Below are 17,748 nucleotides of genomic sequence, written 5' to 3'. Positions count from 1 at the left end.
CCCTTTCACATCTACCCCCCAACCTTCTTTTAAACACAAGGGCAGCCCCTACGTAACTAAAAAGCCTCTGCCATAGTTATTTCCATGTCCACATTATGCATACTGAAATTGTGATAATGAATCTTGTAATGGATTATTTTCATTTTCAAATGAAGCACGCTGAAATAACCAACTACGGCAATCATCCATTAGTAAAATGTGAATGAGGGCTAAACAAGTAACTTTCCTAGATAAATGTAATTGATCATTACTGTGATGCTATTATACAGTAGCTCTTTTTAATATCATTCATTTAGTTACTTATAGCTGTGGTTGAGATAAAATATTGATTTTTATGTTTTTCCCCTCCTGCAGGCAGTTCTCAAAACTGGCTTCTTATTTTTGTTTATTGAACAAATGGCCTGCCATACTTAGCAGCTGAGAGATTGCCAGCCAATCAGCACATATTCCTAGGTACCCAAATTTAACCTTTTGGAAAACAGACTAGTTTTCAAATGGCTCTTCCCAAGACACATTAAGTGTGTTTTAATTTATTAAACATTTGACTCTCAAACCATTTAAGTCTCCTCCTGTTTAAATAAAGCACCCTGGCCCTTGAACACTAGCACATTAGCAAACACCTACTACCTACAGACACTCTAAATATTTCTCTTGTCAACATTTATCTTCTTTAAATTGAACAAAGGGGGGGGAGATGAACTAAACAAAAGTCACTCTGCTGCCCACTTCTCAGTCTGGACATCTTTGTTTAAGCTTTGACTTGGCTTAAATGAATGAATTAATATTGACAAAAACATCAACTAAGCTAATGAGTTGTTAGTTAAGGCAATAAACATGTCACATTAGAGTCAGCGCAGTGAAGAGGTAATTAGCCCCAGAAAAGCTCCGCTGATTGGGGCTGTTGCGATCCTTTGCTCTTAACCTTTGAGTCCATTATCTAGTGCAGGATGAGCAGCGTCTATGCTAATGCAAATCCACCAATACACATCGGCCTTGGTACAGTAGCCAAGGATTGCATTAGCAAAGCTCTGCAGCGGCTGGCACCTTCATATTTACCCACTGTCTATTAACAAGTTTACATAATAGTTCAAAAGGATTACAATATGCTACAGATGCTGACGAATTTGCAAAACAACACGGAGAGACAATAATGATACAGCACAGAATAAAACTGGTTAATAGGCAACTATTTAGTGAATGAGCCAACTATCTTTTTTGGGATGGGGAGATGGGTTAGGAACTTTTGCCAAGATAACTTTTCATTGCTAAAGTTTTAATCAAGTCCAAATTAGACTTGTGTATTCCTTCCCGAATGGAATTTTGGTGGCAACCCCCTAAAAAAACTGATAAATGTTTAGATAAATGCATTGTCCACATTTTAAATATCACAAATCTAAACTAAACTGTTATATTTTTATATATTTATCCAGTGCACCTTCAAGAACATGACATACAGATTTTAATCATTATCTTCTTCAGCAGCACTATTAGCAATATTTCACTGTACCAACTTTTGATGAATCAAAATATTCAGAGCAAGGAAAGCGTGTAACACCTCTGGACTCAGTGCTTGACTACACAATCAGTGTACAGTAGGGCCCCTCTTTACGTCATTCCGTTTTCTGGCGTTCCGCTGATGCGGCGGCTTTCAATTAGGGGAAATTCCCCATTTTAAAGCCAATTTTGCACTTTTGCGGCGTTTTGCAGCATTTTTGTGCAACGCAACCCATTATAGTCAATGGGTTCCGCTTTACAGCGATTTCCACTTTATGGTGTGGGCCTGGTCCCTAACCCGCCGTATAAGCGGGGCCCTACTGTATGTATGTATATATGTGTGTGTGTGTATGCCAACATCTCAATCATCTGAAGCTGGTAGTAGACATAATAGAGTTCATTTGGCTACTTCTGAAAGCAAAACTAGAAACACCAGAAATCCCCCCCACCTTCCCAGCATTATCTAGTAAACTATTGATTTATTTAAATGTTTAACACAGATTCCCAAGGTGGCATACAACAAGTTAAAATTACAGTAAAACAAAAACATTAAGAGAAAACATTTAAAACCACAATGTTAAAAAAATATACAGCAATGAAAACAAAACACTAAGCAGCACAAAAGCAACACAGAGAAGCAAAGTAACATGTGATCAAAGAGTCATGGCACTGTAACATCCACCCCTGTAAATGGCAGACAGTAAACTGGAATGGGGCCAGTGAAACTTGCAACACAATGCTCCCACACTAAACATTTTAGTTTGACATTATAGGGGAGAGAATTAGAGAGGAAACATGGGGCGGCTACTTTGACACAGCCACACAATCTCTGCAAAATCTAGTTTCAGTCTGGTTAGAATTTAAGATCTCCTCTGTATCTAGAGTAAAAAGAGAAAAGCTTTCTATAGAAATGATGCTGAGCCAAGCATTCTCTCCTGGGATGGGGAACCTGCATCCCTCCCAATGCTGTCGGATGACAACAGCTCTAGCCACCACAGTCAGTGGTCAGGAACAATGGGAGTTATAGTTCAACAACATCTGGAGGGCCATAGGTTCCCCATCCCAGCTATATGAAGTATGCATATCAGATACCGTTCATTCCCTCTTATGGAGGATAGGAACTAACACCAGCCTTCACATAGCCAAATCCTACTGAGTCACTCCCCTAATATGCAGTTCAAAGCCTGGTTATGTCAAAACCTTGGTTTAACCATGGCTAACATCACTACCAACAAAACCCTTAGGCACAAGAAAGCCAAGCGACAGGGAATTCAATCCAAGTAGAGGCTGTGGGAAAGAGAGCCCACAATCCCAGTTTGTTAACAACAGCTCAGAGCTCATTCCCTCTTCACTAAGCCCTCACTAGCCCAGTTTCTAGACTCCTTCTAGAAAACTAGTTTTAAGTAATATAACCTTTGCTGATTTTGACACTATCACCTAATATGAAATTTAAACATATGCTAGTAAGTACAAATATACGAGATAAAATCTTGACTTTTTGAACCCCAGGGGGAGACTCCAATTGATTTCAAGATTTCACCTAAAGCCCTTTATGTTCTGGCAATGCAATTAATAAAACAGTAAGACATATTTTTATTACTTATAATTGTTTTATTAAAAGAGGCTTAAGATCAATCTCTTTATTTGCCCGCCAACCTTTTATGGCTTTACTGTAAAAAAGAGCAAGGGTATATGTTTTAAAGGTGGCTTATCCCACTGATGCTACAAGTGCATTTCTGTGCAAGCCTGCAAAAATGAAAATTTGTGGAGCATTTTTTGCATAAAAGCTATAAACCAACATTAAGGGACTCAGAAGAATAAAATGAAGACAAATAGGATGCTGCCAATACATGTTTTCAGAATCTTACTTAGTTAATCTTATTCTTGTATCCTGAATAGTTTCAAAAAAAATTGTTTGCTGTTATGCAATAGTTGTGAAGGTTCAGATTAAATTACTAAGGCAGTCAATTGGCTGTTTAAGAAGTCCTCAATTTGAGAGGCGAGGATGATGGACTCTGAATGCTTTAGATGGAAGTTTCCCAAACTGGGGTCCATTGACTATGAGCTTCATTCAGGTGGTGCATGACATCGCTGCATTAAATATTCATGTTGTTATTGTTATTTGCCTTCAAGTTGATTACAACTTATGGCGACCCTATGAATTAGTGACCTCCAATAGCCATCTGTTACAAACCACCCTGTTCAGATCTTGTAAGTTCTAAATATTCATATTGTTTTTAATTGCATTTTTAATTAATTAATTAATTAATTAATTAATTGCACTTGTAAACCGCCCCATAGCCGAAGCTCTCTGGGCGGTTTATAGCAATCAAAAACAATAAAACAAATATACAATTTAAAACACATATTTTAAAAACAATGTAAAACACAATTTTAAAATTTAAAACAATATCAAAACAATTTAAAACACATGCTAAAATGCCTGGGAGAAGAGGAAAGTCTTGACATGGTGCCGAAAATATAACAGTGTTGGCGCCAGGCACACCTCGTCAGGAAGATCATTCCATAATTTGGGGGCCACCACTGAGAAGGTCCTCTCCCTTGTTGCCACCCTCCGACCTTCCCTTGGAGTAGGCACCCGGAGGAGAAGGGCCTTTGATCTTGACCGTAGTGTACGGGTGGGTTTGTATCGGGAATTGCTTCTTTTAATGTATTTACAACAATTGAATTCTATGGAACGCAAATTGTAATACAAAAAATACAATATGAGAAATAAAAGAAGCAATAAAAAATGGTTAAAAATTATGCAGCAACTAGCACAGTGCATTTCAATTATTCCAACAGGGAGAAAAAGTGACTTGCCAAGACCTTCATCAATTTTCAGTGGTCTGTGGGGGTAAAGGTTTGGGAACCACTGCTTTAAATCCAAACAAGGAGTCCAGATTTAGAACATTTTTCTCAGTTTCAAGGAAAGAAAATGAGCCCATAAACATTACAAAACTTAAGGAAGGGCCATAGCTCAGTGGTACAGCATTTGCCTTGTACGCAGAAGATCCAGATTCAATCCCTGGCATCTCCAGGTAGGGTTAAGAGAGAATCCCATCTGAAATCCTGGAAAGCAACTGCCAGTCAGTGTAGACACTACTAAGCTAGATGGACCAATAATCTGACTCGTATAAGATACCTTCTTATGTTTCTCGACAGAGTTATCAAGTATTTGAACACCATGCTAGCCTTGATTTTCTGTACTTTCTATAACAGATCCTTGTAAAGGAGACTGTGCAGAATGACCATTGCATCACTTTACCAATAGCCTATACTGCTGCCTCCCTTTTCTTTTGGCAAATTCTAGAGACTTTGAACTAGAGATTGAAAGATGGAAGGTTTAAATTCTCTGGAGTTAAGGCTCAGAGGAGAGCATTAAGGCAGAACTAGGTATTATAGGAGAGACGGGATTGTCAACAAACAACAGAAGACCCATGCCTATCACTGCACTTTGCAGTGCATAAGTGGCAGCCACTGAAGGTTATTCTCATGGGGCTGCCCTTGAAGTTGGTCCGGAAGCTGCAGCTGGTGCAAAATGTGGTGGTGCGACTGCTCACTAGGGCAGGGTACCACCAAAATGTTATCCTGCTGCTGAAAGAATTACACTGGTTACCCATTAGCTACCGGGCCAAGTTCAAGTTTCTGGTTTTGGTGTACAAAGCCTTATACAGCTTGGGATCAGGATACCCCTTATATACCTAGTCAATCACTGTGCTCTGCAGGTGAGGGCCTCCTGCAGATACCATCTTATAAAGAGGACCATTCTACACAACATAGGAAACGGACCTTTAGTGTAGCGGCACCTACCCTTTGGAATTCCCTCCCCTTACTCTGTTATCTTTTGGGCACCTACTGAAGACCTTCCTCTTTCAACAAGCCTTTTAAGTAGAGACCTTATCCCAGTCTGCATCTGTATTGGAACTGCTTTTTAATATGTTTTTAAAGCTTTCTTTTTAAAAAGATGTTTTTAAAGATGTTTTGTTTTAATATATTTTAAAGTCTGTTTCTAAGATGTTTTAGAACATTTTTACTGTTTTGTTTGCATCCTGGGCTCCTTCTGGGAGGAAGGGTGGGATACAAAATAAATAAATAAGATGTAATGTGTAGTTCTACCCTTAAAAGACAATTGGCCACAATTCCTCTGTTCACACAGTGATACCTTGCCTCCATTAAAAAGGATTTTTCAAAGGCAATTAATTATTTTCAATATACTTTGGAATTCAGTATTTAGTGTATTTTACCACTTCTGTAGGCCTGAAAGGGATTTTTTTTTTTTACTTTCCAGGGGGATTGGGACCTGGGGGAGGGGTCTGAACGTGAGAAGGATCTCGCATAAGTCCCCCCTGCAGCTCCACCATACAACACCCCATTTTCTGCTGGCCCTCTGTCTGCCAGGCTGGCTGTTGGTGGCAGACCCGTGGCAGCACTGGCAGGCTCCTGGTGGAGCCACATCGCTGTGGCAGCAGAGGACTGCTGCCAGTAGAGGGGGGTGGAGCCCAGTGTAGCTGGGAGCATCCCAGGGTAATCGGTCCTCCGCGGTGAGTTGTATTGCGCCTTCTGTGACTGTCAGAAGCAAGGAGTGGATGGCTAAATCCTGCTTTTTACCTGAAAAAATCACCTCTTTTAAAGAAGTCTGGGCTACTACTCCTTTCTTGCTCTAGTATGTCTGGATTTTGACAATGGTCACATTTGACCATGATAAACCTTGAGATCCCTGTCAGGACTCTTGCTAGCCTGAACAATGCACCCTGTCATCTCCTTTGCTATGTTGACCAGGGATGCTAGACAGGAATTGGGCTTCCTATCTATTTTTTCCTGTGCTATATATTATGCCTCCAAGCAGATTCTGTGAAGAATCATGTCTGCTTTAGATAAAGTCATTAGCATATAGCAAGCTTTAGATTGCTGGGAGCTGTATTGGTCTGGGAAAGGGCACAGTAGCACATACAGTAACATAAGCAAGTGAGAGGCCTTTGCCCAGAGCAGCTCATTTTGCCTTCAATGGCACTAATGCCAAGAGCTTGGGAACAAAGCAGGACAAAGACTGCCCAGTCACAGTCAATACACGTTTTAGAGACCACCACCTATTCACGGAAGAAAGGAATGGCTTGCCAATTAAACACAGTGAACATTTGTACTAACACACAAGCAGGGCATTAAATCTTTGAATTTGTCTCTTCTCACCGCCAGCTGAAATTGTTGGGAAAGGCTCTGCTCAAGGTTATCAACATTAAAGGAGATCAAGATACTGGGACGGAGAAGTGGGACTTTTTCAGCAAAAGCCCTAAGGCTTGAAACAAGCTTCCAGATGAGGCATGCTATTGTACTTTATTGTCAGACTATGATTTTAAAACATTTTATCTACCAGATTTCGTAACTAAAGCTTCTTTTTTTCTTAAAAAAATACCACTATTACTACTACTAATAACAGTGAGAGCTATTAAAAAGGACTTCTCCATCAGTCAGTTCTGCCCATAATTTCATGATCTTCAAAACACGAAACATACCAAAAAATGACTACTCATTTACCTTTGAATAAACCAATTATCCATATGCATTTCCAGCTAAAAGCAGAGATCACATCAGTGAGATCTATGACATATGCTCAAAAAATAATAATTTCAGCTTTTAAAAAAAACCTATTTGATCTCAGTAGATGGGAAATCAAGATATTCAGCAATTTAAGGTTAGCAAAAAAGCATGCTGATGTTATGTTGCTGACCTAGAGGGAGTGGGAATGAGCATACCTGCTTCATCAATAGTTCTACATAGTAGCAATGGGAGGGCTCAAATGTGTAAGAAGGGGAGCAATCAACGGTTATGTGTCATCGTTTATAGAGTAAGGTGCACATGGTTCCTTCAGACACTATTTGTGAGATTTGTGGATGCCTTTATTAAATACACAATGATGCAGACAGCAGCGACATCACTCTCCGTGCATGCTTACGTTGTACATGGACTAAAAAACATTTAAATCAGCCCAATTGCTAATAAAATTGGCCACAAACAAAAAGGAATTATAACAATGAGTTTGCCAGTCTTTTCTGTCTAAATCTGGCCTAGTTAAACTGACCTAACAATGCTATTTTTCTTCCTCTCAAAATCTGCAGTGGGTGAATCAAATGTGAAAGCAAGATCAATTCTGTTCCAAGACAGTAAATGAGCTTTAGTTCAGTCTTGTTTCAATTTATGGAGAGAATCCAACTATGCCAGCTTTAAGTGTGTTCTTAGTCCAGCTATGAAACTATATTACAGTACTATGGAAACAGTAAACAACCATTATTTTCCACCCAAATTTGTTTATAATCTAGAGGGGGAGGGGAATCAATGTATCCTTTTCCTCAAGCACACACTGGATTTTATAACTGCATTTCTAGTTAAAATTAACTTCACAAGCTTCTTAACATTGCTATTTACCTCTATATTTAAACCAGTATATAAATCCCACTACTGCAAAGCTTGATAGCATGTTAAAAGTAGGAGTATTTATTTATTTATTAGATTTATTAGTCGCCCATCTGGCTGGTTGTCCAACCACTCTGGGCGACATACATAATAAAAACGTATAATAACATTAGAGTACAACATTTAACATCTTTTTTCATATGAAAATTTCAATGTGCTTTCATTATGTTCCTGTGTCAAATTAACTTTTGCACTGCAAGTTACAAGCTGAAAAGAATGGGCTCCACTGAAATAAAAACAATCAATTTTCTTCAGTGGTATTACTCATATACAGTATAATATCTATGAGCCACATGTTTAATCTTACATGGTAGCTAGCTAACTTGTTTAAATACTAGACCAGAGGTCCATTCCTAATATTATCACCTTGCTTCATAAGGAAAGACTCATCTTCAGCAAACATTGCAGGTAAACCTTTAAAATGGCTCTAATGCAATTGCTTTGAACATAGCACACAATGCTTATGCTCATGGTGTTGGAGAACCTAGCTAGATTGGAAATTCTGTTGGTGTACATACTCTTGCCTCTATCCTGATGTACAGCAACCCCCCCCCGAGTGAACATATCTAATTAGTTTCAAAGGTGACAGCGAAGGTGGAACTAGGCATAATGACAAATAGGGGTTTGTGTCCTGGCTCCCAACCAAAGAAACAGACTCAGGACTAGAAGACTGACGTTTTCTGCATGAAGCTTTATCCAGGAAGTCAATACAGGAACACAGCACCACATTCTAGGCATGAGTCAGAATACTGGAACATCTCTCAGGATACCAAACAGTCTAGGCTTATCCCAGGAACAAGGTGTGGAAGTGACAGCAAGGAGTTGCTGCAACAACATTAAACAGGCATTAACAGACTTTAATATCAGAGGGGTGGGGACTTACCTCTACAGGTTAATCTAGGTCTTTCTTGCTTTTGCTATAAGATGAAGGCTCTTTCTAGGAGCTGAAAGCTTCTTCTGAAGCTGCTATTTATCTAATCTCCTCGACCTTGGCAAAAGTGTAAACTCCAGCTCAGACTGACTGCTTTAACTTTGCTCTCTCAGCGGTTCATTGAGTTTTAACTGTTCCTCAGCTAAATTTGGGGTTGGTGCCCAAGCAGATTCATCACTGGACGGTTCAGGAGAAAGGAGGAGGGGTTCTGGGCATTTTTCAGTAATTCTATTAGCAAGCCCAGATGCTTCTGAATACCTTTCTTCTGTGCTTCCTTCATTCCTTTCTGCAGTACTGGCAACCCCCTCACCAAGTTCTCTACCCCACTCTTTATTCCCCCCCCTTGTCAAATATTCTCCTTAGGCCCGTGACAGATTGCTTCCCAAAATGGAAACTCTATGTGGAATTCTTCTTCTTCACCATAACTTTTAGTTATATTAACACATGATGCAGAATCATCACATTGTACATTCACCACCATCACCCTAGCAGCTAACTTCGTGGACCTCCCTTCGATCTCTTGGGGTCCATATTGCCCTACTTAATTTGCATGAGTTCAGTGCCCTAAATACAGCGATGTCAATACCAATTTTTTTCCATCTGCCTTGGTTCCTGTCATCTCAGTGCTTATTGTCTCTAGCTGTGATTGGGAAATGTATGAGAGCAAGTTGATTGGAGTGAACGCAAAGAGATCTTTCCAATGCTCATAAACATTGCAAATGTCTTATTTGGGCATTGTCAGAGTTGCCAGGGCTAACTCTTTAATGGATAGGGGGCTGTATCAGATCTGTTGGATCTGTTGTTTTAAACTGCATTGCATGTGGCTCAGGCAGGTTAGAAATGTTAATGAAGAACGTATTTGTAAAAAGCTCAACATTCACCCTGCCCGATAATATATTTTTTAGACATGACGTTGACTGAGTTGAAGTGCAAAATGCTTATCATTAATAGCTATATTGATGGCACATGGTTTGAAAAATACACTGCTTTAATGACTGAACTGAGTATTTTCATATTCAGGACAGAAGAGTCATTCAGATTTATCAGCCCATTAACTTTATAAACATAGCATTAGCTGCTGCTTAGGTGTGATGTGGTGAATCTGTAATGAGAAATTCTTTACATGGCATTTTATAATTAAATATCTCATGAACCATTTGTAAGGTCAACTGAGATTAATGAGAGATGTCAGGCAAGGTCACTGTGTGAATTCCTAAAGAATCCCATCCTTCCTCACAGGGCAGAAATATCACAATTAATTGGCATTAAAAACAACAGTAGGAAAGCATGTGATGGAGTTTTACATCTTACCATATCAAACCAATGATACTTATCAAAATAAGCTACTTTCTAATTGTTATTACAATTAACCTGCTGAAGGGACAACACACATTTTGGCTGAAGACTCTTCCCCTCGCTTTCACTTTAAATCAGGGGTTGTTTAACTTTGTTATACTAAGGTTGTGTTTACACTGAGGGACATCTTAGCATGCACAGTATCTGTGCATATTATATATTGCTGCTTCTCAGAAGAGCTCAACGTGGTTTAGATTTGATCCTTGGGAGAAAGGCACAGCACAGTGGAAGAGAGCACGCTAAGGTAACCAGACTTTGCCGGAGACCCTGGTGTGTGTGTGTAGTACTGAACAGGTGCTCCTTCTAGTGTTGCCTATATATTCCCTTCTGCCCACACATCATATACCTGTTTCAGTTTCTAATAGAAATTGCACAATAGTAAAAAGCCAAAGCCACAATTAGTCACAACAACCTAACTAAAAAAAGAAAAAAATGCAGAAGGGTGGGGGAAGAGGACTGATATATTCACAGCTTAAAATCCCAATGACTAGATTATTGTAATTTCTGCACAAGGTGTTTCTGATATGATAAGGTAATGCAGAGAGGTTGCTCCTTTTCATACTGTATCGTGCTTTGAGCACAGCAATACTGTCTATTGTCAATGGAAACATATTGAACATACCCCCAAATCAGCACATGTGAACAGTAAAGCATGATTACCAACTAAATCTACATCAAACAAAAAAAGTTTGGGACTGAAATGCGTAACTGCACTTCTTTAGGTAGCCACAAAATCTGATCTACTGGGCAGAATGGAAAGAAACCTTCCTTATTGTTTGGCAGTTATTTACTGTTCTTGTAACTCAGTACTTGTAAACTTGTCTCTTAGCAAGGGGAGGGCAGACTACAGGCTTGCAGGATCTATTCATCACTTTATTTTGCCAATTTATATATTGCTAATTACAATTGTCTTTATGCAGTGGACATCAAGCTCAACAAATACAAAAATAAAATCAGTTAAAAACTGACAATAAAATAAAATGTCTTCAGCAGCTGCCAGAAGTTCAATAGGGAAGGGACCTGTCTACTTTATGTTTTATTAGAACCCTGATACCCAGCAACTGGAGACATCTCACAACCCTTCCCACAAAAATAATGTCCTGGTTGAGTCCAAGCTTTCTTCATTTCAGCAGTCTATTTTTTTTGGGGGGGGGGGATAATTTTATCGTTGCTATTGTTAAAAAAATTGAGTCTCAGAAAACCTTGAAAACCCACTGCATGTCAGTCAGAGATCTACCATAGATCCTGATCTACTTTCTGTCCACCCTCTGCTCTAAGCTGTACTACTTCAGACCGCTGCTGGTGATTCACATAATCGAATAACTCCTCCATACAAAACATGTCCCGCACATGTCAGGGAGGAAGGTTCTATCTTAGGCTTCTCCCTGACATACCAGCTTTCGATCTGAGGGGAATTTTTGTTTGCTTGCTTGTTTGCTCGTACAGAACAGCATTTCAGATAAATCCTGACCTATACTCTGAATTGGTGCCAGTTATATAAATTGTGAGAAACTAACACTTAGGTGACTATAAAAATCCATTGCTTCACTTTGGACAACTTAGTTTCGATGGCCCTTCAGCGCAAAACTAGTAAACACCAAGTAGATATAAATGATCACTTTTCTTAATCAATGCTCACACAACTGGGCTGAGAAATACCAAGGAACTCACTTGCGGTGTCTCCATCAGTTACCTGTTCTTGGTTAATGAGGCTCACCTTTCAGCTCCCAATAATGGCATCAGAAGTTAAATGTACAACGTACAACATACACAACTACTTACAAATGGTAAATGTAAGAGGAAGAGGCCATAGATATTAAGCACTTCTTGAACATTCAGGAAAATGTGCCCTCAGTATCAGCCTTCAACATCTCTGCTTCCTTGGGAATTCCATCACCAGAAGAGTTTGTGATGCTAGCACCTCTCTGAAGAAGTCAAATTGCCTTCCTCAGACTAAAGGTTTTAGCTTGGCTTCTAATATAGGTTGGGCCCCTTTAGGAGTAGAGGATCTGCTCCCTGGAGTAGCTAGCTGTTCAGTTTGGTTTTCTCAGTTGTTGGAGAAACATCCTCGATTCCCTTGTCTAATTTCCAGCCTTGGCAGCACTTGGTGTTATCCAAGGTGCTACCTGCTTTGTTTGTGTTTAAGACCTTGCTTGTTTTCATTTCATTTTTGATTTGTATACTGCCTTTCTACATCACTGCACTCAAGGTGGTTTACAACCATAAAAACGTAAAAATACACAGAAATAATCATACTATCATCCAATAATGCTACAAAATAATGAGCTTGGAAAAGTTACTTTTTTGAACTACAACTCCCATCAGCCCAATCCAATGACCATGCTAGCTGGGGCTGATGGGAGTTGTAGTTTAAAAAAGTAACTTTTCCAAGCTCTGAAAATAATACAAAAAAACTTAAATAAATGTTACAAAAAGACATAATATTACATATACCAGTGCTGCACCAATATAAATTACTAATAAATAAAACCCATATGAGTTCATTCTGCTTCTAACATACACAGCTTCTCAGGCTGCTGGCTCTCACCCAGGACCCAAACACAGCTCACCCCCAGAACCTTGCAACAAAGAAGGGACCTGGGAACTGCTTACATCATAATCAAAAACTACTTACATCATTATAAAAAAAACTTGAAGCTTGTTTTGCTTGGCCTTTTGCTTTGCCTGACTTTGTTTATCTGGACCTACCTTCTGCTTTATCTATTTTGCCTTGCTTGAACTTTATTTTTATTTATTTTTATTTTATTAGATTTATATACCGCCCGACTAGCATTAGCTCTCTGGCGGTGAACAACAGAATATAAAAATACAAAACATCTCAGATCTCATAATAAATATAGCATAAACATATATAAAACAAGAAATCAAAAACAATTACAACAAAACGAGTTACATATTAAAACGCCATAGCAAAGAGGCAAGTCTTAACCTGGCGCTGAAAGGAGAGCAATGTCGGCGCCATACGCACCTCTTCGAGGAGACTGTTCCACAGTTCGGGGGCCACCACTGAGAAGGCCCTAGATCTTGTCACCGTCCTCCGAGCCTCCCTATGAGACGGAACTCGGAGGAGGGCCTTCGATATCACTGCTTGACCTGACTTTGCATACTGGATCCTGAACTGGGACTAGTGGTATGTGCCTTGTGTCCCTGAAATCTGTGGCTCATACATATCCACTCAGGCTAGAATAGATGTTCACAATCTAGATTAGTACTTAGGACAAACAGGTATTGAAATATACAAGACAGTGGTTTGGGGGAAAGGTTCCCACATGTGATGTCCACCACACATTCACAGGACAGATCTTTGGGGCTTGCCAAAGAACAAAGCTAACATGAAGCCAATTGTATGAGTGATCCCTTCACATGATTTGGTTGTACACATGCAGTGAATGGAAAAGCACCATGGTAGCGGTGGATAAGGGAACATTCATCTGAATCCACCTTCATTTAATTCTTCAAACAGGGCCTAATCACCGAAGGCTTTTTAAACATCAAGAAATTCTGAAGGCTAGTTCAGAGTGACAATTCATCTCCCATTTCTTAGCAGTATTCAGGGACAAGAATAAGCATTCAGATATTTGTGGTTTGTATGCTGAAACCTATTTACAGAATGAACATGCTCTACTACAAGCATTGTCCAGAGTTCACTTGTGATAAGGCATAGCCAGTATCCCAAAGGGACCTGAAGTATCATACATTTGCAGTTGTGTCGGAGAGAGCCTCTGCTCTTCCTTATGAGGGAGCAGCACTCAAGAGAAAAGGCAAAGGGGTCAACAAATGTGATTATAGAGAGGCAACAGTCAATCTCTCAGAGAACTACAATTAATGATAAGTAACCTCATTCTGTCAAAGATATTCTTTGTGTGTTTTCATTGTGGAGGAAGGACTTGGCTGAGAGCACAAACACCAACAAAATAGACTATTTAGCTCTTACTATAGACCTGCCCCTACAAATAAACATGACATTTTGAAAGGTAAAAATCTTACTGCTGTATGCAAATTTCTGAATCAAACCTCTCAACCTTTAAAAATATATATATTTTTACAATGGAGAAGTTGTGAAGAAAAATGTCCTTATTCAGGGTGAAGAGTGGGTGGGAATACAGCTTCTGACATTGCAAGGATAACATAAGATATGCCATTGTTCAGATTACAACACATAAAATAAAGTAACAGATGTTTTTCCAAGAGGTTGGGCCTGATGTTTATATTGTGAAAGTTGTAAAAAGGAAGTGCACTGATTTCAATCCCAGCTTCATATTTTAAAAAAATATTAATATTCATGTGATGAACATACGTGAGGGTACACAGAGTATTGGGACAGACAACAGAATGAAGGCTTTCCAGGTAAAAGTCTTTATATACTGCTGTTCCAGGAGTACGGCAATGCTAAAGAATTCTGCCTCCAAACTATCTCCCACCCTCACTTATTAACAGTGGGAAGAAGAGAGGTGTGAAGCACTTGGTTCACGGACAGTAGTACAGTCCTGTAGGAATGGCTAATTTTAGAACAAGCCCAGATATTGAAACAAAGCTCACTTATTCGTAGACAGAAGATCTAAAATCTAAACAGGCACTGATCTCACCATGGGAAAAATATTTTCTGCAAAAATTTAATATCTGAAGTGCACTTTTGGCCTGTGAAAACAGAAAAGGATCTGAATTGCCACATTGGATTTAAATTCAGCTAAGCGATGTCTGCATTAGGAATTAAGCATGAGGCAAAAAGTATGTATGGACAGACAGAATATACTATATACACAATAAAGAGCACTCAGCCTTATTAGATTTGATACAATGGAAGACTATTACTGTAATTTTTAGGAATTCATCCGAGGCCACTGGTTTGTAGAATAATTCTGATAATCAGCTACAACATTTATAAATTGGAGAATGAAAAATAAGTAACTAAGTGTGAGAACCAGAGGCTCTCCGCAGCTTGTTCTCATAGCAGAAAGCTAAGCTTTCTCATTACAGCTGAAGCAGGCCTATATAACAGAATACAGTAGTGTAACATATTTTGCAATAAAGCTTACATAAGGGGGAGCGGGCAAAGAGTAACTTACAAGTATGCCTTGCCAAAGAATAGTTGGATCCACCACTTGTTGAGCCAAATCCTTCAGGAATTTGGCTAGAACTTCGTGGCCTGGTCAACAATTTTGGAGGTTCAATTTCCGCTCCAAACTCTGCTCCAATCACTCCTAGCAGAACAATAGCAGTAGCTTGCTTTCGCCTCTCTTCATAGGACATAGATATTTTTTTCATTTGTGGAAGACCAGACAGAGAACCTGAAATACAACAAGAACAGCATTAGGACAATGATGAGGTAGCACTTATATTTGCTTCTACTAGAAGCTGTTTTGGCCCCAACAACTTTGATAATCCTTCACTGTGAAAGGAATTTAAATACAATTCTTTTTCCCGCCAAGGTGTGTGTGTGTGTATATATATATTTAATGGTGCAGCAGCCACTGCCATGCAGCTTGTTCTTACAATGCTTACTGACCCTGTGAATGAAGCACACAGTATAGGACTTTCTATATCATAGTGCTCCAACCATGGAATACTTTCCCCTCTGTGTTGCAATTGGCATCCAGGTTTTGTTTTTGTTTTAATGAAGACATACCTCTTTGCCTACACATCTTCAAGTGTGTCATGTAACTAGGACAGTGTGGTGTAGTGGTTAGACTATCAGACTAAGACCTGGGAGACAGGGGTTCAAATCCCCAGTCAGACATGAAGCTCACGGGGTGACCTTGGACCGGTCACTGCTTCTCAGCTTAACCTATCTCAGAGGGCTGTTGTGAAGATGAAATGGGAAGGAAGAAAAAACATGTATGCCACTTGGTGCTCCTTGGAGGGAAGGTGGTATATAAATGTCATCTACAAACAAACTAGTCATTTAAGTGTCTGATCTGCTAGGAAGATAGCTGAAATTTAATTGCTATTTTAATTGTTATGTTTAATTATTTCATGTATTTTAATTTTTGTTTGTGTTTTGTGTTGGAACCCACCTTGAGAACATGGAATCGATGAAGGGCGGGATAGAAATGGAAATAATAAATAATAATGCAACAGCATGCAGAAAGAGCCACAACATGGACTCCTCCAATGTGACTTGGCAGTGTGTGAAAAAACCATGTTGCAAGATTCCTTTCATAACATTAAAAAGTGCCTTTAGCAAATATATCAGTCATTAAAGAGGAGCTGAACATTAATGCTGGGAAGCATTTCATTATTTATTTCTTAAGCATTTAATACTATGTTAGACCTACTCAGAGTAGACCATGAGTGTGACTAACTCAGGTCCATAATTTCAATGGGTCTACTCTAAGTAGGATTTAGTTGGCTCCTACTTTATTTTCCCCCTCCTTCAATTTTATTCTTTCATATAACATACAAATATATAATATACAATATTAAGGAGAAAATAAAAGAAAATTAAGAACCATTGTAAGAGCACATATATAATTATAAGGCATATTTTTCTCTCTCATTCTATATTAAATCTTTATGTAATTTATTAAAATAACATAAATAAGATTATATTATACCTAATAAAGTATAATGGATTTGTTACATCAGTATATAAATAAATGCTGGGAAGCATTTACAACAAGGAAAGCTAGATAGTTACCAAGCTGGAAGAACCTTGCATTAGGTTACACTCTGAAAGCCATATTGGCCTTGGGGTCAATGGAACATAAAAGCTGGTGACCCTAGCTTCCTTAAAATACTTAAGTAAGTGGCTTCTGGGTGTTACTTGAGCAAAACTGTAGCTGGACAGTAATCCCAGGCACCCTAAAGCCTTTTACCCTAGAGGAGGAAATCCTTCAAGAATGCAGTGCACAAAGGCACATGAACATCAGATGGCCCTGTACCAGAACAACAGAAGAATATTTATACTTACTGTATTTTAATATGAACACCAGCTGCCTTTGGCCCTCCCTCAACTATCACCTGCATATCTGAACTGTTTCTACCCCAGATGGTCTTTATAAGAACTGTAACTTTAAGAAAGGGTGGTTTGAACTCGCTTTTTTCTTTTTCCTCCCTCCCCATCACTCCTTCCTTCTGTGTCATGTCTTTTAGATTGTACACCAGAGGAAAGGGACCATTGTAGTGCCAATTTTTGTAAGCTGCTTTGGGAGCCTTTTCACCCTAAAATGCTGTACAGAAATAACACATCATTATAAGCAAGCAAGCCTGAGTGCTTTATGATTCACAGCATTTACAAAAATTAAAGACACTTGATGATATCCAACTTAACTTACTTATGTTCAATGATTTCGATAGATCTATGTATGGCTTAATAAGATATCACTCATTGCCTCTTTAAATTAACCTATTTTGACAATTGCATTTGAGATATATTTAGAGCTCCTTCAACATACCAGGCAACAGCCTTGTATATATTCCAACCAACATACTAAGAGCCTCACCTTTCCCTTCTGCACTGTGATGTTAAATATCTT

General features: G+C 39.0%; 1 protein-coding gene across 3 annotated transcripts in view; it reads right to left on the bottom strand.

The window, feature by feature from the left end:
• The window catches only part of WDR7 (WD repeat domain 7), a 323,076-nt gene that overhangs the window by 104,360 nt on the left and 200,968 nt on the right, over window positions 1-17,748 (bottom strand). For all 3 annotated transcript variants that reach the window (XM_061615103.1, XM_061615091.1, XM_061615098.1), the window contains one exon: window positions 15,340-15,561. In XM_061615103.1, coding sequence (XP_061471087.1) covers window positions 15,340-15,561 — 222 coding nt within the window. The remainder of the gene's footprint in view (window positions 1-15,339; window positions 15,562-17,748) is intronic.

This window comes from Rhineura floridana, chromosome 1, assembly GCF_030035675.1.
Source record: "Rhineura floridana isolate rRhiFlo1 chromosome 1, rRhiFlo1.hap2, whole genome shotgun sequence".
Taxonomy (NCBI): Eukaryota; Metazoa; Chordata; class Lepidosauria; order Squamata; family Rhineuridae; genus Rhineura; species Rhineura floridana.
This window is presented reverse-complemented; position numbering and strand designations above follow the sequence as displayed.